At 40.8% G+C, this 23,913-nt stretch overlaps 1 protein-coding gene across 1 annotated transcript; it reads left to right on the top strand.

Annotated features, from left to right (window-relative positions):
- The first annotated feature begins 2,179 nt into the window (after positions 1-2,179).
- Positions 2,180-22,621, top strand: LOC117486484 (dynein intermediate chain 1, axonemal-like). Its single transcript, XM_034134936.1, has 17 exons — positions 2,180-2,197; positions 2,917-3,091; positions 3,675-3,730; positions 3,896-4,051; positions 4,254-4,313; positions 4,437-4,565; positions 5,220-5,304; positions 5,429-5,546; positions 5,680-5,723; positions 5,892-6,142; positions 6,514-6,603; positions 7,753-7,834; positions 8,033-8,112; positions 12,131-12,279; positions 13,945-14,044; positions 18,208-18,393; positions 22,173-22,621. The coding sequence occupies exons 1-17, from the start codon at positions 2,180-2,182 to the stop codon at positions 22,272-22,274; spliced, it is 1,881 nt and encodes a 626-aa protein (XP_033990827.1). The 3' UTR covers positions 22,275-22,621.
- Positions 22,622-23,913: the final 1,292 nt, after the last annotated feature.

Raw genomic sequence — 23,913 nt, 5'->3', positions numbered from 1 at the left:
ATTCAGCTGTAGACCTACATATAGTCGGATAAAATAAAACAATAATTATTATTTGTTCACAAACTAAAAGAGTATGGCCCGTCGTGAGCATTTTAATAAAGGCTCGCAGCTGCCGACTTGTTATCAAATAGCCTTTAAACAAATTGTAACACAAACTCTTTGACAAAACTAGAGCAAAATGCCTAGCTTATGATGTTTAGCCTACTTTCTACGCTTTTTCAGACCTGTGAAGTGGGTAGCTGCGGATTCAAAATCAAAGGTCCCGAGTGTCTCTCACAACTGGCAATGCGCATGAGCCGTGTGTGACCCTTGTTCTCGCCAAGCCGACTTCGCGTGCGCTGTTTTGATTCTGTTCTGTAGAGAGAATCCTCTCTCTGCCGGCACACTGGAGACAGGATCACGCATGCTATCTTGGCCAGTGTGGCCCACTCAGGATAGATGTTGCCTAAATCTCTTACGAGGACTTCGCAAGCCGTTAGAAATGCAAGCCTCCGTATCCGCGGAGCGCTGTCATCACGGGGATGGCATCTCTGTGGGCGCTTGTGGCATCAATGAGAGGGGCACTGGCTTGCGCCGAGTCATCCTCACTGGCAATCCCTTGGCCAAAATGACCAATAATGGTTTTGAGGGGCTGGTTCAGCGTATATTTGAAGCGCTGAAGGGACGGAGAAATAATGAATTGTTTTATGTAACGCAAATAAACACATTTAAATAACTTGTGACACAATTTTAGGAAGGCCTATACTTACCACTTTGTGCATTTGGGTATCGGGATGGGTTCAGAGGACGTCAAAGCTAGTGATAATACTCAGGGACTCTTCAGGAAAGCGGTTGTGTAAAGCATCTATAAGATGTGTAATGTAGCGTACGCGGACATTACTGAAAGCCTGCCGGGACCGGTCATCTGCGTGTGTCACATTCACATCCCTGTACATGCCATTTTGGCAATCTGCCTGAAACCTCTCTTCTTCGGGACCGGGGGGAATCCCTCAACTGTGTGAGTGCCGCAACTGATGCGTGAACCATTGGTCGGGATTGTGGCCAGATTGACATCCTCTTTCTGGAAAACCAAATTAAGTTTGGTCATAACAGGTAGCACATCAGCCAGTGCGTGAGTCCAGGCGATAAAGCAGTATGGCTGGATTTGACCAAGGATGCCTTTTGCTTGGGCATTTCCTCCAACAGCCTCTTCATGTAGCTCCATCACCAGAGCAGGCCAGTTTAGCTTGATACCCTCCACTGCCCTGTGCAAGGATAACCAGCGGACAGCGCACTGCTGCTTTAGGCTTTTCACATCTTCATCCCCGAGCGCTGCTGTCATTTGACGGAGGCGATTGGTCCTGCTGGCTGAGTGCTTGTAAAATGAGTACACAGAGGATACTGTGCGCTTGTAAACTCCTACTTGGTCCACAGCTTTTGCAGCATCTATCTCGGCCAGCGCAACTCGGTGGGCAACACAGTGCACCTGAATGCAAAACGCACTCTCTCTCTTCAGAAGAGCACCAACTCCAGCACGTTTGCCCATCATTACACTAGCCCCGTCTGAGCCCAGGCCAATGACGCTTGACAGTTTCACATCCCTCTCGCGGAGCACCTCATCCACCTTGTCAATATACACTGTGCTGTCCCGGAGTGCACGTCATAGTTTCCCAAAAAACACGTCTCCACTTTTCCTTTAATTTGCAACTTGGCGTATATTATCAGCTTTTTGTCCACAGTGATATTAACCGTCTCGTCAATGATTATTCCGATAAAGTCACTCTTCTTTAGTTTTTCGTCCAGCTGCTTAATCAGGACTTCATCTATGGCCTTTTCCATGTCATCAACGGAATCACCGTGCCGGTAAATTCCATCACCTGTGACAAAATCAGGAGCCTTCACTTCTCGTAGTAGCTCAGTCAACCCTGCATACTGATTACCTGCAATGTCGTTTTTAGCCATGTGAAACACGACTTTTAGCTGAGAACATAGCTTCATGTTGGAAGCTTCATTCGCCCTCTCGCAGTGGCCTTTCATTGCGGTTTGTTGTGGTATTGTGTTCACTGACAAAATGTGCTCATTGCTCTGACTGTGTTCAATAAGCGCAGAGGTTCTCATATTTGTTGCTCCTTTGGTGAACCCGTTCTTTCTCCCCGACTTCTCGCAGTGTGAGCAGAACAGAATTTCTTCCCCATCTATAATGTCGCACCTCAGCCAGGTGAATGTATCTTTCCATACGGGTCTGAACGCGCGGGATCTTTGTTTTTTTCTGTCCGGGGCCAAGGCATCTACGGTCTCATTGACAGCAGGCGGTATCGCCATCTCATTGTCGGTATTATCATCATTAGACCTGCTTGGTTTAAAGAAATAATTTTTAAGCTTAGCTTGTTTTGCCATGTCCGATTTTTCTCATCTCTCTGTCGTCCTGTTGTTATTGTGCGCCCACTTTATCTTACTGAATGAAACAAATGTAACGGGTTCGTTCCACATTACGCCGTGGCCTACAATGCGCTTGCCTATTAACACAAAAGATAATTTAATTTAATTTAAACAAACAAAAACAAAAATCTATTTATTGTTTATTTGAATACACTTTATATTGCGCTAAGGGCAACATATTTTTACCGGACATGTTGACCGGAGAGATTTAGATTTGCCGGACTTCGGCATATTTTACCGGTCATTGTCCGGTAATTACCGGCTAACGGGAACTCTGATACAGGCTTATTACTTTACATCACTCACTATAGATGCAACACTGCAATTCTGAAGCCACCTCATATTCATTTCTGAGAAATGCAGACATTATTGCTCCCCTCTGAGCTATTCACATTTAAAAGATGGCTGTCCAAACCAATGTCCCTGGGTTGTTTTGTTTCAAAGGTGTTTTAATGTTTAAGTGGTTTATTTTCTTCTTTTCCAACCAAAATAAAACAGGTGTCTCTGCTTAATATTCGTAACATGATTGCATATTGTTTCTCCCAGGAACGTTCCTACAAGCCTACCATTGCTGTGGATCAGATGGCTGTTCACTTTGTTTTGGAGGGCAGCCTTTTGCATGAAGACTCTGATGAGGCTCGTAGACAGAGGGCCAACGAGGGTCTCCCTGAGGGTAGTTACTGAAGCATGCTGCAATACTCTTCTATGTTTACAGATCACAGTAACACTTTTTTTTTTAGATATTCAAGGCTTGTAAATGATTATCTTCCACAACACCTGCCCACATTGCTTCAGAGTGATTGTATAGCTCGTTAAGTTGTTTTCCTCTCTGTTGTAGTGCATTATAGGTGCCACAAGGTGTCACTTTCAACATGTGCCGGAGAAATGAAGACAAAAAAGTCAAAGTCAGCTTTATTGTCAATAATTCTACATGTTGTACATCCAGAAATATCGAAATATCGTTTCCCGCAGTCCTACAGTGTGACTTATATACATAAACAAAAAACAAAAAGGGCCTAGATAAACATGGTATACATTAAACAAAACAAAGGGCCTAGATAACCGGGGTATACAGATTAAAGTGTTAATAATATAATTTAAGTGTTCAAAGTACAGTTTCAGTGCAGTAGCATGGGGGATGGGCAGAAAAGTGAGTTAGGGGGTTAGAGTCCACGTGCTTAGGGTTAACACAGAACAAGTGATGTGTTCAATTTCCACACAGTGAAGTTATGATTTCATATTTTCAATGTGTCCAGAAACTGCGGCAGTCGATACTGGAGTGGAACCTGATGAGGAGGAACCAGAAACATCGGTAACAAAATGTGTTGAGATCAAATCTTAGTAGTGGTTTTTGTTGGACAGTATATTCATTTTTAAACAATGTATGACATGGTCTTTTTATCTACATTTCGATGCAAGGCCATTAAGTGAAGGGTATAACTTGAGCTTCAACACTTTCTCCTGTTTATTTCCACAGGATACACCCGTAGAGGATGGAGGGGAAGTGGAGGAAGCAGGAGAAGAGGACAGACCAGACAGTGTCGCCTCTAAAACCGACAGGAAGGAGCCAAAAGTTACTAACCAGTTCAACTTCAGTGAGAGGGCCTCCCAGACCCTCAACAACCCACTGCGGGTAGGAAGGAGTAGAGAGGAGCATCTAATGCCTTATCTCAAAACACATATTAAGTATAATAGTTAAGATGTCTTACATTAAAAAAAAAGCTCATTTACAATATTGGAATGTATCCAAAAACTAATATTGATGTGTGCACCACACAATATTCATAACCGACTGCCTCAAGAGTTTCAGTGGAGTCATTTAAATGTTCCTGTAGGAAAGAAGCTGCCAGACTGATCCTCCTCCACGCGGCACCTTCTCCGCCACAGCTACTCAGGTACTGGATCTCTTCACTTTTTAGTAATACAGCTGTTGAGCCCAGTTCTCATACTCTTGAGCATCTGTGAATACTGTATATCTGCTCACATGGGATGACTGCAATAACTCTATTCTCTTGCAGTGGGGCATCTATGATGCGTATGTGGAGGAGCTGCAGAAACAAGAAACAAATAAAGAGAAGCAGAAGGCTGTAGCATCAAAGAAAGATAATGACAAAGGCACAAAGAAGACGCTGCTGATGGAGACTCAGGTACATTGTGCTTACCAAACATCCTGCCTAAGCTAAACCTGTGTCTTATATTTGCATCTTAGCTTAGGTACATCTGAATAAACCGTTACTATTTGCCAGATTGAGCCATATGCAAAAACATGCTATGTTCTGGGTTTCGTGAACAAAAGAAATCATCAAGAATCGATATCAATGTTGTTTGTAATCTTTGACATGTACAGGAATTTGCCAAAAAAGAATCCTGCTTACATTTCATATAGAAATTATTTCATTTTGTTTGTTTGTTTTCCTTCAAAAAAGTAACTTAATATAATCAAATGTGCTTGTAAAGAGTTAGCAGTCTGAACATTATTGAATATCTGGTATTGAGACCATGCTGGGTTGAAGTTGTTTAAAGGTTTTAATTCAGTATAAAATATAGTGTAAAATAATATTCAAAGGACATCAAAACAACTCTTTTCAACTGAAGCACAAGGGTTAATGTTGTTGCCATGCAAATCATACATAAATTGCCTTAAAATACATCGTTAATGTTTAAGAAATCATAGAGTCTAAACCTCAAAGCTATGACTAACCAGGGCTCAAGGTAAAGCTGAACCATCATATTCATCATTTCATATAAGTCTATGATTATTTATTAAGGTAAAGTATTTATTTGCTGTGTTTCTGTTATAGACTGATGACATCACCAAAGTGGGAAAGGCGGCCAAGATCATGGAACGAATTGTCAATCAGAACACTTTTGATGACATAATTCAAGGTATGTTCTAATAAACATTACAAGCGACAGAATAATACACCAGCATCCCACTTGATATTCAGCTTGCTGCAGATTCTGTTATCTCCTTTTCTTTTCTTCCTGCCCTCCTTTCATGCCCTTTCAGATTTCAAATACTTTGAGGACCCTTCTGATGAGTTCAGGGGCCAGAAGGGCACCCTTCTCCCTCTGTGGAAGTTTCAATATGACAAAGCTAAGGGACTGTCTGTCACTGCCCTCTGCTGGTAGGTTTGCTCATCGCCTCTGCTGCTAATGTTCATGAGAATGATGTTTATAATTTTTTGGGGTGGAATAAGTAGCTGCAACTGCCCCACTATCTAGTGTTAGATGACTGATGGATGATCCTTTCTTCAACAGGAATAAGAAATATCAGGACCTTTTTGCTGTGGGAATGGGATCGTGTAAGTACGCATGATAAAAATAAGAATTGATGAGTGAGCAGTAATGTTAACATTTCTGAGACTATTTTCATTTGACCTGAATTGAATTGCCTCCATTTTATCATGCATATTTGGTGTTTGACCTGGTCTTTCCTCCGGTCCCTTCTCCTCTTTTCCTCTGCCGATCAGACGACTTCAGTAAGCAGGGGCGTGGCATGCTAGTCTACTACTCCTTGAAGAACTCTTCCTACCCAGCGTACATCTATCCCACCCCTTCTGGCGTCCTGTGCCTCGACATCCATGAGCAGCATTCCTACCTGGTGGCCGTTGGCCTCTATGACGGCTGTGTGGCTGTCTACAACAACAAGAAGAAGGATGGATCGGAGCCTATGTATAAGAGTACAGCTAAGACTGGCAAGCACACAGACCCCGTATGGGAGGTGAGAGGAGGGGACAAGGGAGAGGCGATAGGAATTCAGTTTGTATATATTTATTACCAGGAACTCCACCCTTGCTCTATTACTTGGTCTCCATTTGTGCATCTACGTGGACTTTTTAAAACCTATTCCTGACCAGTTAGTTTGTAGAGGAATTTGAATGAAATATCACTAACGTGCTGCGATGTGGAGTCATAACACTAACAGAGAATTTCATATGATGGCAAATAAATCGAATGTCTCATAAATGTGAATGTAAAATGTAAATTCTTACTTAAATATCATTTTCTTATCCACATGAACCTCTTTCACTTACACTAAAACCAACAATTGTTTTTGTTTTCAGTGATGTATTTATTCGTTTTTTCATTCAGGTGCGCTGGCAGAGCGATGACATGGACAATAACCACAATTTCTGTTCAGTGTCATCTGATGGACGAGTTGTGTCCTGGACTCTAGTCAAGGTTAGCCACAACCTTGTATTTATTCATATATATTCTCACTATAACATTTTCCATTATATGATAGTATTAAAGGTCCCATGTCATGCTTTTCCGGTTATTACCCGTCCCCTTGTGTGTCATGTAGCTTTTTCTGCATGTAAACGGTCTGCAAAGTCACAAACCCTCAAAGTACCCCCTGTAGCGAGTAAAACACAGAAAAGACCTGTCTATGCTGCCCCAGAACGCCTCGTTGGAGATTTCTCTTTTTCTATTTTTTTCTTCCGGGGCCTATTGACGTCACTAAGTCCAAATGGACCAATTGGCACACAGCTATAGAACAATAGGCACACCCTCTGCCAGGGTGGACTCCGGAGCAGCTCAGGAGTCCCGGAGCGGACAGTGTGAGGTGGATTTCCCGCTGTGTTTCCCTGGATGTTGGATATAGACCAACTGCCGTGCCGGCGAGACACCGCGGAGCTCGTGTCCGCTGGCATGGAACGCAGACCCCCACGCAGCAACCAGGAAACGACACCAGTATTCCACCTCACACTGTCCGCTCCTCGAGCCCCACAGGGCGGACCAGCGAGCCCCGCAACGTGCCGCCAACACGGCACCCAGACCCCACGTAGCATTCTCATCTGTTTGTCATTACTGGTTTCATTTTCTGGTTGCTAACGCCATTGTAACACATAATCACTGATGTTCCGCTGTAACGGTGGTTGACTAATCAGAACAGAGTGGGCGAGCTGACCAATCAGAGCACAGTGGGCTCATAGGGAGGGGGGGGTCAGGAGCTCCAACAAGCCGTGTAGGACAGAGAGTGAATACACATACTATACAGAGATGCTGTATGAGAAAACCAATGTGAGTTTGGAACATTGAACAATGTAAATCTATTGATTGACCTCAACAATGGAATTATGATCAGTAGAAATGGCCATGACATGGGACCTTTAAAGGTCCATTTATCTTATTCTATGTTGTCTCACCAAAATGCCAATATAATGAAACTTTTGAGATGCACTCTTTATATGTCTTCCTGTGTGTTTGTTCACATTTGCAATTTATTATTTTTTGTATTTGCGTGTGTGCATAATTGTAATATTATTTTGCATCCAATATATGAATCCATACATATTACTTCATCACAGTATGTTTGTATTCTTGCAGAATGAGCTGGTCTTTACAGATATTATCAGGCTGTCACTGAATGGTGCTGTCTCCGAGGGCCCGAATCAGCTGCCTGCCATCGGTAAGGTCTCCGTTACTCAGCATGTCATCTTGTGCATGTATCTAAGAACATCACATTTATAATACAATGTATTTGACTACTAAAAGTACTACACGTTAAATAATACCTGATATTAGATCAGATTTGACTCTGTCTTGTTCATGCTGGTGTCTGTGACAGTGTGTGTCTAATTGAAGTGCTGAATGCTCTTGTCCACAGCCTGTGGTACCTCGTTTGACTTCCATAAGCAGATCGACTATCTCTTCCTTGTTGGCACCGAGGAGGGAAAAATACACAAGGTATGTATCTACGATTCCAGTTAGCTGTTTTTTGCTGGATGACATGAGCCACTTCCAAAATAAGATTAGGCGGTTGTTGATGTGACTCATTTAGACAGTCAAATATCCAGGGGGGGAGAGAGAATCACAACATGACTCCTGATATAATAACAAGACGCTTCACATTGACCACAGTACTGACAATATAGAAACATCTTATATTACACTATAAATGACATGCCCGTCATAACCTGTAGGCATGACAACATACACATATACATGTGTGCAGGGCCGTCCCTGGCCAACATGACGCCCCACGCAAAGTTATATGATGAGGCCCTCTGTTTCGCGAGCGTCGATGGGGGGGAGGGGGGGAGCTAGTGGAGCCTCGCAGCGGCGAAACCGTGCCGCGCCACACTAATTTTCGGCTCAGTTGAGGCTCCCTCCGCAAGATGAGGCTCCCTCCGCAAGATGAGGCCCCCTCCGCAAGATGAGGCTCCCTCCGCAAGATGAGGCCCCCTCCGCGAGGTGAGGCCCCACGCAGTCTGCATGATCGGCCTGTAGGGAGGGACGGCCCTGCATGTGTGTAACAAAAACATTAGCCTGTAAAAGGGCAACATCGTTTGTACAACAACATAGGGTACTGCAATATTTACTTTATTACATACTTTAAAAGGCTCATGTTTACTTTTTATAATTTTCATTATTATATTGATTTCTAGATAGATTTTTAAACACACAGGTTGCTATGGATATCAGATCATTTCAGCAGAGACTTGAAACTTGCTTTAAATAATCCTGTTCTATGACAGTTGTGTGAATTCTATGTGCTCCTAATCCATGTAGCATGGTAAAGTGCACTACTTGAACAGGGTATTAAAGATGAAATCCACCTGAAACTGTTGATTATACAGTAATACTGATTTAGTTTCTCCTGGATGACAATCCGATTTAAAAAAGAAAAAAGCTTCAAAAGCTTCAAAAGCTTTAAAGCAGAACCAAATAAACAATAAGCCGCAACACTTGATGCAATTGTATTAATATGCATCACAACAGTGGAGCTACCCACAGTGCATTTGAATGACCGCTGACAAAGGAGCTAGACAAAGGAGCTAGACAAAGAGGACAAACAAGTCTGGAATTTGTAATACACAGTCAAAAATGCCAAAAGTACTTCATGGTAAAAAGTAAGTTGACTTATTGTTAGGCCCAGTTTAAGGTATTGTGACGCCTCTCCTACTGTCTTTGAGGCTCTTGTGGACCACCTCAGCAAGTATTGGTGGACATGGGGACTCGCGTGCTGATCTCACCTCGGTCATACAGGCTATCAGAAGTTTCCCATAGACTCACAAGGGCATCACCTCATGTCCACGACCACTATTTCATCCACTGCCTCCATCTTACCAGCTCTAATCCCACCAGCAATATCGTATCCTGAGGGTCTTCAAGGGTGAGAAGTTGACTAGTAAGGTTATTGGAAACTGCCGACAGGAGACACCATTCACTATCCCTGACCTAATGTACTTTAAGTATGTATAATGTACCTTCTAATGTACCCTAATAATCTTTCAAATTCTTCTCTCCCCAAGCAAAGATCTGCTCTCTGCTATCTAAATATTTATAAATAGCAGCTATCTAAAAACTCTACTGGTATGAGGCATATCTTCTAAGTCATGCACAAGAAAATAACTTAAAGGCAACATCTTATAACACTTTGCCATCTTATTTAGCACAATGACATTAGAATCCATGATTTAAAAAAAACAGTAAAATCTTATAGTCACACTGTAGTGACCACAAGGTACTCCATATCCAAAAAAACTTGTTAAAAGTTAGGTGCTTAGGACAAGTTAAAAAAATTCATCACAGGAATTCTGCTGAGTTTGTACAACGAAGCCTCTTCCCTTGGATGTGTTTTCTTTCTTTACCCTCCCTAAATGACATAAGGATCATCTTGGGCCCTTTCACAGTCTCCCAGTATCTGCTCTGAAAAACGGAGCTAATTTTGTTTGTGTTGCACTTATCTTGCTGGGCTAGCACTCCAGAGAAAGTTTCCATTAACAGTTGGTGTATGTGTGCAGTAGTGTGTATGTGAACGTGAACTTACTGTATGCGTGGCGTTGGGAGCCCCTGAGGCTTGGCATTAAGTGTTTAATGAGTCCTCCTCTGTCCACATCAGACAGCTGGTCGTTTTTGGCTGGTCTCCCACCTCCTCTCTGCTTTTTTTTCTCATGTTTTTGTTACCGTATACAGAAAGACTCTCGTAAAAGCCTCATTGGTTTGCGGTTACCGTGCCCTCATTTTGTTGACTTAATAACACAAAATTGTTAAAACTGCCCACTGACTAATACACACATTATTGAAGGTGGCTGATGGTTTTAAAACGGTCCGAGGCTTTTAAGTCCATCACACATCATTATAAGGGAAAATGTTTGGTTGAGAAATAAGAAGATTTAGGGTCGCTGTTCGAAATGAAAGACCTGCAATATCACATAATATAAAGAGCTATCATTGCAATGGATGACATTGTACTTCATATAAAAGCACCAATGTGTTGCACCATTACAAATATCTAGTAGACAATAGTCTTGTGTTGTCAGTAAAACCACCTTTTTCTAATTTCAGACAATAATTATCCTTAAATTGTCTGGCTTAGAAACTCTGAAATGCAATGAGAACTGATTATCTTACTCATTGTTTTTATCAGACACTTAACAGCAGTTTGATTGCATGTTGTTGGCTTGGTGCCTTGCAGAAATTGATTAAGTAGAGCTCACAAGTGATGAAGGAGACTGATTTGTTTACTTCCTATGATGGTTGTATCTTAGCTACTCAACATGGGATGATGTGAAAATACATGTCATAATTGTCCTGGCTAAAATCATTGTGATAATAACCTGATAAACACCAAAAATATTCTCAAATATCCTCTTTAAAAGTCACTAAAATATACTGGAACCTCTCCACCGTACATCTTGTTATTGCATCACAGATAGGATGAATCGTTTCAGTTGACAAACCATCACACAATCTTGAATAAAGTAATCATAAATGATTAGCCCGACCTTGTTTAAGAAATCAATTCATTGGTTTAATCCGTGCTAACATCGTGTATAGTGACAAACGCCTTCTTTGCTGCACTCCCGTCAAATCACTCAACTTACCTAACCCTCCTTGCAGACAAACACCCAATATGTGTTATGAAATATGTTCTGTCTGTCACCTCAAGGTTTACTCGCACAGAAACCCCAGGAGAGGACAGATAAAGAATATTTCACCTCCCTGCTGGTCAACAATCAAACTGTCAGTGCTTAAAGGGCCCCAGCTGTCCCCACAAGCTGTCCATCTGGTTACTTGTCCCATTCATATATATGTCAACAGGAAAGAAACTGTGAACATGTACAGGGTTATTTAACATTGAACAACAATAAACAATTTAACCAAAATACTTTTTCCATGAGCTGTCAGTGGGAAAATGTCATGTGTCCAGATACATAAAACATTCTTAAGAAAAAAGATGATTGAAGTGTTTCCTTAATTCACAAATGTTAAACTCATGTCCTTATCATTGCTTGTTAAAATAGTTGTATAATGTTTTCTGTGGCACTGCAGGGACCCCTGTTAAGTCAGCGTGATGTCGACCCCAATTTTTCTCCGATTTTTATAAAATATATTATAATATAAACACCAAAACATTTTGGATACAGTCAATATTTCATTAAGCTGAGCAGGAACAGTGTTACCAGAAAAACACTTGGCGTGTGAGTTATCACATTCTAGTTTTGCAGGAAAGTACAAGAGCTTATTAAATATACAACCAGTTGCTGAATACCTGTATAATGCTTTGATTTACAACAAATAAGCACAACGTTCCAATTCCAAGTTTGAATCTCTATGGTTATGGCACTTATTGTAAGTCGCTTTGGATAAAAGCATCAGCCAAATTCAAATGTAATGTAAACAGTAAAATATTAAGAAAGAAAAATGTGTTTATAACATCAACTTTGGTCCAAATCCAGACTTTTCCTGTATTCCCTAGTGCTCCAAGACTTACTCAAGCCAGTTCCTGGAGACCTATAATGCCCACAGCATGACAGTGGATGCAGTGAAGTGGAACCACTTCCACCCCAAGGTTTTCATCTCCTGCAGTTCAGACTGGACCGTCAAAATCTGGGACCATACCATCAAGTAAGACAACTCATAAACTCAATTCCATTTTGTCTTTGTGTGATCTAGCTTTCAGTAGAAGCTTAACAATATTATTTATGTTTTCATCATGAAACGGCATTTCCATTCGAGTAGTTTTCCGACATTACATTACTTATGTTCTGGGTTCAAAATGTCTATGCACGATCCAGGCTGAGATCATTAACATTCCTGTAATCATTCTACAATATTACACTTTGTTATTCTTTATTACCTTCTTATTCTCATGGACCCAGCTTAATTATCTTTCCTCATTTAACTAACCCACAGTGCCTCCCACTTCTTGTCAGCAAAGGCAGCTTGACTGAGTAATGATAGTAATCATCCTCCCCTTATGAGAGACAGGGTTTTCAAGAATGATCCATTACTGCCCATAGATAGAGGACATGTTGTTTCCAGGAAAGAGTCTGACTGGATCAACAACTTTCCACAGACTTTGCCACGCAGTTCAGAAATATCGTCAAAACTGTAGTCTGAAACGGCTACCGATGAGGCTAACAACTTATACTGGAAAACTGTCACATGGCATCAGCCAGTCCTTAAAAACCTGAAGTAGTAATAGAAGCATTGAGTCTCTTAATGACACAAAAGGGCAGCTTGATAATTTCACTTCGGCCTGGAGTCAAACTTGGACATAACTTATGAATTGGATTTCCAGTATGTGCAGTGTCATTCTGCTGTAAAACCCTCACTTGAGTGAGATGAATCACCTCATTGCACCTGATCTCAGACATATTTTACACCTACCAGAGTGCATGTTGTTTATCAAACAGACATATTTGCATGGAGCACAGTTTCTCTGTCATCTGAGGCTCATCTTGCACTTGCAAAATCAATAATGGAGGCCGCCTGTGGGCAAATAATGGAAAGAGTGTTAAGTGTTGCTGATTGTAGGTTCAGTTTTCCAAATACGTTCAACCTGTGTGAATATTTGAGAGTATAATGTGTTATGTAAAAAAAATATTCTGTATAAACCTCAAGGACAGCAGTTTTCAATGCTCCTCAAATAAATGCGTAATGGAGCTACAAGGAAACAATAAATGAAATATTGAAGCTGAAAGCTGCTATAACTGAGTCCTCGCACATCCATTTGCTTAGGAGGCATTGAGAGGACGCTGGTTGAAGCTGAAGTGCGATGCGCTGGAAATTACTGTATCGTAAATCTTTCAAAAACGTTCTTTGACGACTGTGTGGCACTAAGAAAACACACGATAAATACACATTCGGGACACCGGTTGCACTGCATTGCCACGACCATTGGAGACCAGACGAATGAGTGAAAGTTAAGAGACAAAGAGAAAGAAGAAGAATGTCTTTGACCCCCAACATTTCATCTCATTCATACACAATGTTAAAGCACCATTTTGATCTCCTTATAACATATTTCAACATTGCTACATGTTGACTTGCTCACAGTAGACTGAATAGAGCCTCTTGAGCTCTGCTTTATCTGCATTCACCCGTATATCAAACACTATTACCTACAGACAACTAGTGCCATTAGCGTTAATGTACACACTCTAGTCTGACCTTCTGTGTTTCCAAAGTTGATACCTATTCAAATACACATTTTTTGCCTCGCTTTTAATGCAATATAATGAGAAGTAACAGACTTCCTGTCTGACCGCCGATCTCTGTGTTTTTCAGCACTCCCATGTTCACCTTTGATCTGAAAGCAGCAGTTGGTGATGTTGCCTGGGCTCCATACTCCTCCACTGTATTCGCCGCTGTCACAACAGACGCAACGGTAAGTGTCTGTTTAAACTCACATCATGCAGCCCACCACTGCAACTTAAACATTTAGACGTTTTTGCCTGTTTGGGTTTTTGGAATACCCCAAATCAGCATGATTTGTGCTTGGATTTGTTATTATAAAGTACAAGAATCTCACATTACTGATTTGGAATCCAAGTGTTTTTCATTTATAAAAAAACTGATTTGGTAGAGTGCACCTTGAATGTTTCTTTCCTTTGACTAGGTTAAGAAGTAAAGACACATTACGCATAAACTTTATCAATACAATGAATCAAAAATATAACAACATCTGAGATATTTCATGGCTCCAGGTGATATAGGGTGACAGTACAAACAGTCTCAGACCTATGAGAGGGCCTATAGGATGCTCTGTCTGAAGACTATGATTATCACCACGCACATCTGCTGTGTACCTAAGATAACATGAGCTTGACACTCACCTGACGGAACACGTGAAATCACAGCTGCACCACCTGCCCCCCACTTCATTATGATTCCTGTAATATAGTTAAAGCCCCAGCTGACTAAACCCTTCCTTATTCAGAAGGCTAAGCCTCAGGAAATTGTGTCTAGTTTCTTGTGACAATAGCTGCTTCCTGCCCTCCAAGAGGTTATTGATTCCAGCCAAGAGTAATTGCAGTGGATGCCGGGTTGCTTATTTACACATCATTTCTTACTATGGCTGCAAGCTGTCCCCCTCTGTTTGTCTTCACACCAGTCTGCACCGGGCTATAAAAGTCCAGAGTGTTGTGTCTGACACATATCCTGTCCAGTGTGCCAAGAGACGTGGAGTGAGAGTGACAAAAATGAAATGAGAGCTGGGAAATTTGAGAAACACCTTATGTGATAGCGTGTGTGTTCCGTACTCCCAAATGCCTGAATTCAATCTCGTAGGCAGAATTCATACTGCAGTGTACCCATTGTTATGGAAATGATTTCACAACCAATAGAGGAAATGTCAGAGTTGAAGACAAATTCATAACCACAAATAAAATGTCCCTTTACACTCAACAAGTTTACATAACTGGCAATGCATCCAGAATATAACCAGTGGTTTGTTTGATTGTAAACATCCTCTACAGAAGAAAATCAAATTAAATGACTTTGCTTGAAAGCATATTTAATCTCAGGCCTGTGTTGCGAGTTATTCTCTGAAACTGGATCAAAGGCAATTTTCAGCAGCTATTAAAAAAACTCATTAAAAGCCCATCAGTTGGCATACATTTTTACAAGCACAATATCCACTCTATCTAAGCAGCAGGAAGGACAAGGATATTTAATTGGAGTCGATCAAGGTCGTCGTGACTGGTCTATTTTTTATCAGTGTGCTAAACTCAACACTGAACTATCATTTCAGCCAAGGATTTGCTTGGGCAAAATAGACTTCTGTTGACATTAGCTATACTAGTGTTTACTGTAATGTCACATTTTGAGATCTGATCTGTATTCACTAAATAACTGTTTAACATTCAGTCCAAGGCGAAGCGATACTCATCATGTGGTGGGGATCACATCTTATAAAAACAATTGCATTGTATTGAACAATTAAAGAATATTCTCAGTATTCTCACGTTCACCAGTGTGGTAGCAGTGCTTCATGGTAATCAGCTAATTATTCCCAATGATTGCAGTTCATTTGTCGTTTGCTGACACGTGTCTGTTAGAGCCTGCGTGACTCATGAGCTGTGCGCCCATTGACGTGTATTTTCGGTTGATGAAAACCTGACCTGCTTCTGCCACATTACAAAGTGCCAGAAGCACAATGACGTACGTGTGCGTGCGTGCGTGCGTGCGCGCGTGTGCGTGTGCGCGTGTGCGTTCATAAGAATAATGACGTGCCTGGCAAGCTGAGGTGTAAGAATGACACTGAGTTGTGCAGTGCAAACAAATCAAATGTCTCTTGGTTCTCTCTGTTCTTGCCTCTCCATCTGAGCTGACTGTCAAGTGTCAGGTTGAAATAATGCAAGACCCAGGCCTATCCTCCAGTGATGAGTCTGAAATCCATATTTTCTCTTTGTGCACCCCCTGAACATGGACTGGCTCATCATTCAGTTAATATCCGGCAGTGGCTCAGTCAGTAGGGGCTTGGACTGGGAGCCGTAGGGTCGCTGGTTCAAGTCCCCGACCAGACCTAAATATGGAGTGTGGACTTCTACTTGGAGAGGTCCCAGTTCACCTCCTGCCCTGCCGTGGTGCCCTTGAGCAAGGCACCGGACACCCCCCTTCCCCCCCACTCCCATTGCTCCCCGGGCGCTGTACAATAGCTGCCCACTGCTCCTAGTACTAGACTCCTGGTACTAGGATGGGTTAAAAGCAGAGGCCAAATTTCACTGTGTGTGCTGTGTGCTCTGCATGTGTGACCATTAAAGAGGGTTTCATCCCTCCCTATTCTTCTTCTTCTTCTTCTTCTTCCTCTAATATACCTGCATCGGTTCATACTAGATTTTGTGGATGTGAAACTTTAAAAACATCAACCTAAAGTCATAAAATCTGCCTAAATAATTCATCAAATATAATACGTTAAAATAAATGAAATTACAATATGTAATGCAATATCAATTTGATAAATCATTAGGTCTGCACAATGCACGGAAAATATACAATTATGTTTTTGAATATCACAATAACAATATCATTAAATGTGTGTTTAAATTATAGTCATTTCAGCAGTAAAATGCATCCTAAGTTATTGTGTGAATTTCAAATGTAGTTGTGGTGTACCAATGCTACATTAGTGCTAATATATAAAAAGCAAAAACACTGCAGATAATGGCTGAAGTGGTGGAGGTTACAGGAAGTCATGCTCTGGTAGAAAATGATGATTGGTAGCGAGTGATGACAGCGAAGGTTTGTGTGGTGCTGGGACATATTCAGTGTGAACCCTCGCAGCCGGAGCACACTCATCGTTCTGGTGAAAGGAGTGGGATGTGCTGTGTTGTTGCCGGAAAATTGTCCATATGAAAGGTGAGAGAAGAATACATGTGATGTGGATCTTTCTGGATAATGATGTGAGGATGATGAGGAGGATTTAGTGTTTGGGCTGCCAGCACAGACAAACACATATATGCGCACGAAGGGACAGAATTGAACACTCATTGAAGTACAGGGAACACCCTTCCTTGCACCAGATGGTCAGGCTGCATCCCTGCAGAGGCTCCAGCAGTCTCCTTCTTACATCAAAGACAACACAAACACAAAATATGAAAAGGCAGTCTGTGTCAACAGATTTAGCCTTCACTTTCTTGGCAACATCTTCAGAAGTTCATTCTCCAGCTTAAATATAGTGGTCAGTAAGATGTGTCAGCTTTTACCAGATTTGATCTAAACCTCCATGCAGTGCTGCTGGTTAGCCAATATCCTAAAATGTAATTTCATAGTTTAATTTCCATTTAATTTAATCGTTTATTTGAAGAGGGACAATGCACATTGATGAACATTTTTAACTATTAATGCTTCAAATCTAAATATGCCGGATTTGAGCTTTTAGCTAATTTCCATCCGTAGTCCCTGACATACAACATTTAAGAAAATGACATTTATATACATAGCAAAAATAAATACATGATATGCAGAAAGAGCATGAGCAGCATATAAACATTTATTTAAAAAAAAAATACTTTTAAAAGACTTAAAATGGTCAAAACTCAAGAAATTGTGTTTTTCAAGGATGGTACAGTGGTGGTATGAATATGGCTTTCTGTCAAAAACCTTGATAGCTCTCTTGTACAGCTGTTCTACTGGTTTCAGGTTTGTGGCACAAGCAAACGACCAGTTTGTCAAACAGTATTCAATGTGGGATAGAATCAAACAGTGGAGGTATGACTTTGCAGCATTGACAGTTAAGAAAGGTCTAATTTGTTTAACATTTTGCAAGTTGAATTTAATGGATACTTTCTTGATATGTTTCTTAAAAGTCAAGTTTGAGTCCAATATGACTGCAAGATACTTGAAGTGGGAGACTAGTTCTATTTCTGCTCCGTTTAAAAACACACTTCGATTTTTATTTGTCGTTTGCTGAACATCATGCATACTGTTTTTTTTACATTTAACTGTATAGTAAGCAAATGTTGTTCAGCCAGTGTTGAACCTTGTCCAAAGCACAGTTCTGTATTTATAAACAACACATTCATTCTTTTGATTACTCATCTTTTCCAGGTCCATGTCTTTGACCTCAGCATCAACAAATATGAGGCCATTTGCCAGCAGCTAGTGGCGGCCAAAAAGAAGACCAAGCTGACTCACATCGAGTTTAATCCCATCCATCCTATCATCATAGTGGGCGATGACCGAGGCAACGTCATCAGCCTCAAACTCTCCCCGAACCTCCGCAAGAAACCCAAGGTAAGATCCCTTTTGAAATACAGAGCCTGACTAGAAGTGACAAAGAATAAACTAATAGTGTATATAACTGCCCTACCCTTCCGCTTTCTGCTCCTTCTTTGTATTCAGGCTCTATTGTCACATACAAATGGAGCTTGTCTATGTTACAGATTTGACACCAAATATCATGCCAATTTCAGAATAAGTGTGTTCTGCATTGTGAGTGTTGCTCTCGAGGGAAAGGATATACAAAGACAATTATATATCACAATACTTTTGACTAAATACATCAACATCATGACGATATTGTACTTTCGACTCTTAATGATCTTGCAAAGTATTTACACAATGAGAATTGAATAAATGATCAACAGATCATCACTAATCTGGACTTAATGACTAAGCAGGTAAAGACAAATAATAGAACCGCTAAAGCAGCCTGGTGAACTCATAAGATGACATCAATGTACCTTAATGCAGCCTTGAAACCCAGGGAAATACTTAATAATATCTTGTCACATATAAAGATATCGACATAATATCGATATATTGCCCAGCCCGACTCTTGTTGTGACATTTTGGTTTATATAGCACCTTATCATTACACGATCTGAACTGATTTATATCTGCCCATTTGCATTGTTGATGGCTGCCACTTTTTTCACTTTTATTGTCATTACATAGTACAGGTACTATGTAACAAAATGGTTTCTTTGCATTTGACCCATCCTAGTGTTAGGAGCAGTGGGCTGCCATTATGAACGGCGGCCAGAGAGCAGTGTAGGGAACGGTGCCTTGCTCAGGGACACCTTGGTCTTGCCTGGACTTGAACTGGTGACCTTCTAGTTGCCAAGCCAAGTCCCGATGGACTTCGCCACCACCGCCCACTTGTTCCACATCAATGAAAGCAGATCACATGATTCATTCTTGACACTGTCCTGACCTCGAGCTAATTTCACCAAATAACAACAGAATGAAGCCCCCCCCCCCTCCCCTCAACTCATTACTCTCCCTCGCTCCTTTGGGCCAGTTAGCAATAAGCCAAAGAGAAGTTGAGTGTTCTTTGTAATTGAATAAGCTTGTTAGAAATGATCAGTGGAAGGAGAGCCAGAACATCAATTGTCAAAATGAGAGTGGAAATCAACATGTTTGCCAGTGATTACACAGTGGGTAGGCTCAGGCCATGGATCTTTCTCACAAGTCATCCCTATTCCCTTTCACTCATACTGTGAAACTGCCAATTAATACGATGATAATGGAGAAGATCATCTTTGAGAAAAGAAAGCTCAAATACATTTTGTATTCAAAGCAAGTTGTAGCTATACTGTCAAACTAAAATCGAGGTAGAGCCACTCACAATCAATGAGTCACTGAAGGCTCTGTTGCCACTCATGACCATGGTTAATGAGCTGCGGAGTAATCACAGCAGTCCTACTAAACACAGGGGGAACCAAATAGCACACTGAGTCACAACACTTTAATCAGGGCCCATTTAGAGTCATCTCTGCAGCCTCTCCGGCTTCTCTTTGTGTTGGTCACATGGGTGCATGTAAAGTAAACGAAATTCTAATGACTAGAGAAATATGCATTTATTCCCACAACACATTCTGTGTGCGTTATACATGGCATTACCGGGCCTGGCTGCAACACGCATAAACGGTTCTCATTCTCACCACTCACATTAACACCGTTTGTATGAGTACAGCACAGCAACACATGCACACACATCCAGTGCTACCTCATTAGCGACCTCAGACTGTAGCCCTCAAGCGTACAATTGGGAAATAATTGTACAGTTCAGCACCACTGACAGCGCTCACAGCATTTTGGAACTCAGTGTGGCAAATAAGCATCAGGCACAAACACCCACAGCAAATATTATGAGTATTACGTCTTATACAATTGGCACAGCAGCCCACTAAAACTTGCACAATTGGCATGGTGGCCCATTAATATACCAAGAACTTTGGCCTGGCAATCCAGACTGTAACAATTCAACTGTGTTGTACTCACTTATTTGAAGGGCATTCTGACGAGGCAGTCCAGCTTCTTCACTTGCTTACACTCACCGGACCAGTCTGCTTGACATCGTGTGTCTGTGGTGCCCCGCAAAAGTTGTTTTAATGAATTTCTTTGAGCTTTGTGTCAGAAAACAGATGTACATTGCCAAAATATATTCAGAAATGCTCTGAGGGCTCTCCATTGAACTGAGCAGTTATTTCCCAGTACTCCAGTGTTTCAATTTGCCGGTAGATACCTGACTCTGACAGGAAAAATGTGTTGAAGTCCAACACATTTAATTCCCTTCCGTTATAATTCCCCCTAAACACAATTTGAAGTGTATTTGAAGGCCACAGCCCCTCTCATCGATGCTACAAGTGCACAAGTGACAGCACTTGATTTCATGTCGGCAGCAGCACGCCTAATTTAAAATGTTATAAGCCAGGCACAGGCTTGTACACTTTGCAAATTCCTTGTTAAGATTTACGGCTTACGCTTTTGTATTATTTAGCTTAAAGCACTACTCTACAAGGCAGGGCTTGTTTTTAATTGAATACTAATCAATCAAACACAAATCTACATATCTTGATGATGTCATTCTTTATATAGTCTACCTATCAATCGTTTTTAGGCTGAATAATAAACGCAGGTCATATCTGACCCCCCCCCCCGACACTAGCACGAACCACTTTTGTACACACAGTATTATTGTCTATATAACATCTATCATAACATTTGTATTCATGAGTGCTATAAAATGAGCTACATTCTGGGTCTCATAACGCAGGTGGAGCTTCCCATCTGTGTGCATTACTTTACTCTAACAAAACAAGTCTGGCATTGTTGTGCTTCTGTAGGCAGACCAGCCAATAATTCAGAGAATAAATCAGAACACAAATACACATTTTGAGATTTGTATTAACTAACATGTATTCAAATATTTTCAAGTAGCCTGGTTTAAATCTTGCACTGACTTTGAATGTAGCACACATGAATCACCTTGATGCATCCCTTCAGCAGTTGCATGATAAACTGTGGACTGCTTCCTTTCTCATTCTAAAGCCTGTTTGTTGGATGTCTTTGTGAGAGCGGGGCAGTCCAATACATTCACTGTTTACATAAACGGTAATCCACTTTTCTGTTGAGTGCTATAGCCTATTTTCATGCAGTTTTGGAATGATTTCGGCTTCTGCACCTCACTCTACTTTTCTTTACCTTAGAATTTCCTTTCTGTGTTTACATAAACAATAATATCTAATCATGTTCATTATAAGTAACTTACTTCTGCAAATGCTATAGTCATGTAAATACAACCTTCTTGTTCATGGCATTACTACAAATCCATTACATTTGTACAGTATATCCAGTAAGTTGTAGTAATTCAGTGGTACAAGCTGTAATGCGTGTTGCCTCTTTTGAACAGTTCCTGATTGAGATCAAGAAAACTAAGTCCAAACCTGTAACGAAAGTAAATGAGCTTTGATAACGGCCCGTTAAATGTGCTTTTCTACACACAGGAGTATGTAATGCACCAATAATCACAACACACCACACAATGTAACATCTCTTTGATGGGCCCTTTAGGCAGTAGCGCCATGTCTTAAAAGAACATTTGACAATGTGGTGGACAGAAATGATTATATAATGGAGTAATATAACCACTCTGCTGCCATTGACCTTACATCCATTTCAATATCTGCCTGATTGTGTTGTGTTCTCCTCTGTTTAACTGCCTTTCACTGTGTGTGTGTGTGTGTGTGTGTGTGTGTGTGCGTGTGCGCGTGTGCGCGTGTGTGTAGGTCAAGAAGGGTCAGGATCAGCCTAAGGATTCAGAAATGGAAGTAGCCAAGATGGAGAAGCTCCTCAGTCTGCTGAGGGAACCGGAGCAAAGCACAGTTTAACACGGCAACATGGTACAATCTTTCTTTATCGTTCATAAAAAAGACGGTTCAGTTGCTCAGTGTGTGCAACAGTAAACAGCATTTCAAGAAAAAACGATTTGTATGAGTTTATTAAAAAGGTTTTCATGTCATCTCTCTTAAGCTGTCAATACATTAATTATATTCAGTTAATAATGCATGTATTCATACTGCAGTACATGTCAAACAGGCAACGTTAGAATTCCAATGCATTGATTGACCTCTTCTGCAGGATGTATTAAACACGTTCAGTATCAGGGTTCCCGCGGGGTCTTAAAAAGTCTTAAAAAGTCTTAAATTTGATAATCTGAATTTAAGGCCTTAAAAAGGTCTTAAATATGACCAAAAAAATAAGAAAGGTCTTAAATATGATTTAGAAGGTCTTAAAAATGATGGGATTTGAAAGGTACTTCTGTGTTGCGATCGCGTCTAAAATGTGTTTTGGGGGAAATGTCCGGGCTGCAAAGTAACGGTAAGAGCCTTTCAGTTCCCCCCAACAATTTGTATTGAAATAAATCAACATGGAACCAGTAATCACTAACTCTGTTTCCCCCGGCCCCTTAACGGAGAACACCCAGCTAGTAACCTAGCAACCAAGCGGCAGTCAGAAACTCATGTCTCTTCGAATCTACTTACAAATAAATATGGGGAAGTGTAAGTTCAACCGTATTTGGTTGGAAAACATCGAATTTAGTGCTTGGTTGAAACCAGTGGAGGGGAACGTGTTTGAAGCCTGCTGCACCTTTTGCAAAATAAATTAGCGTTTGTTTGGCTAATGTAGCGTTAGCTAGTGCAGCGTTAGCTAGTGCAGCAGCTCCCGCAACAACACCGTTGGACCTCCGGGCGACGTTTGGGTCTTCGACGTCAACCCTAAAAGCGGAGGTGCTGTAGTGTATACGCTAAATACCGTAGTTAAACACCAATCATACAACAGCAACGATGAAAGATTGTAGCCAAGGCAGCAGAGCTCTGAATATAGCTCTTGTTACTCTCTCTCTCTCACACACACACACACACACACACACACACACACACACACACACACACACTAGGGCTGCTCGATTATGGCAAAAATCATAATCACGATTATTTAGGTCAATAATTGATATCACGATTATTAAATAAGATTATTCATTGACTTTGAAAACATCCATTTATTGAACTTTAAAACAAATAATAATTTGAACAGTATCTTTTTAACTGTTGATTACCCTGAACGTATAATTCAACTGAAAAACCAATACAAAAATAAATTAAATAAATGATATATTTAAATAAATAATATCAAAATAATAAATACCAATAAACAAGATCAACAAATATTTTGGAGTGCACTTCCACAAGCTACTAAACATATATAAATATGATAAATAAAAATAAATTAGACTAAAATTAATTAGATCAAATATGTTGTAGTGCACTGTCACAACCTAGCAACCGATTATGTTTTTGTAATTGTGGCAGGCCAAAATCGTAATTGCGATTAAAATACGATTAATTGCACAGCCCTAACACACACACAAGCACACACAGAGACACATACACACTTTTTGGCTAACACAGTTCTGTACTGTTATGCTGTTATGTTCAGTCATTGTTCTTATGTTGAACATGAATACAT

The sequence above is a fragment of the Trematomus bernacchii genome, unplaced genomic scaffold, assembly GCF_902827165.1.
Source record: "Trematomus bernacchii unplaced genomic scaffold, fTreBer1.1, whole genome shotgun sequence".
Lineage (NCBI taxonomy): Eukaryota > Metazoa > Chordata > Actinopteri > Perciformes > Nototheniidae > Trematomus > Trematomus bernacchii.
The sequence above is the reverse complement of the archived record's forward strand: the minus strand, read 5'-3'. Positions and strand labels throughout refer to the sequence as shown.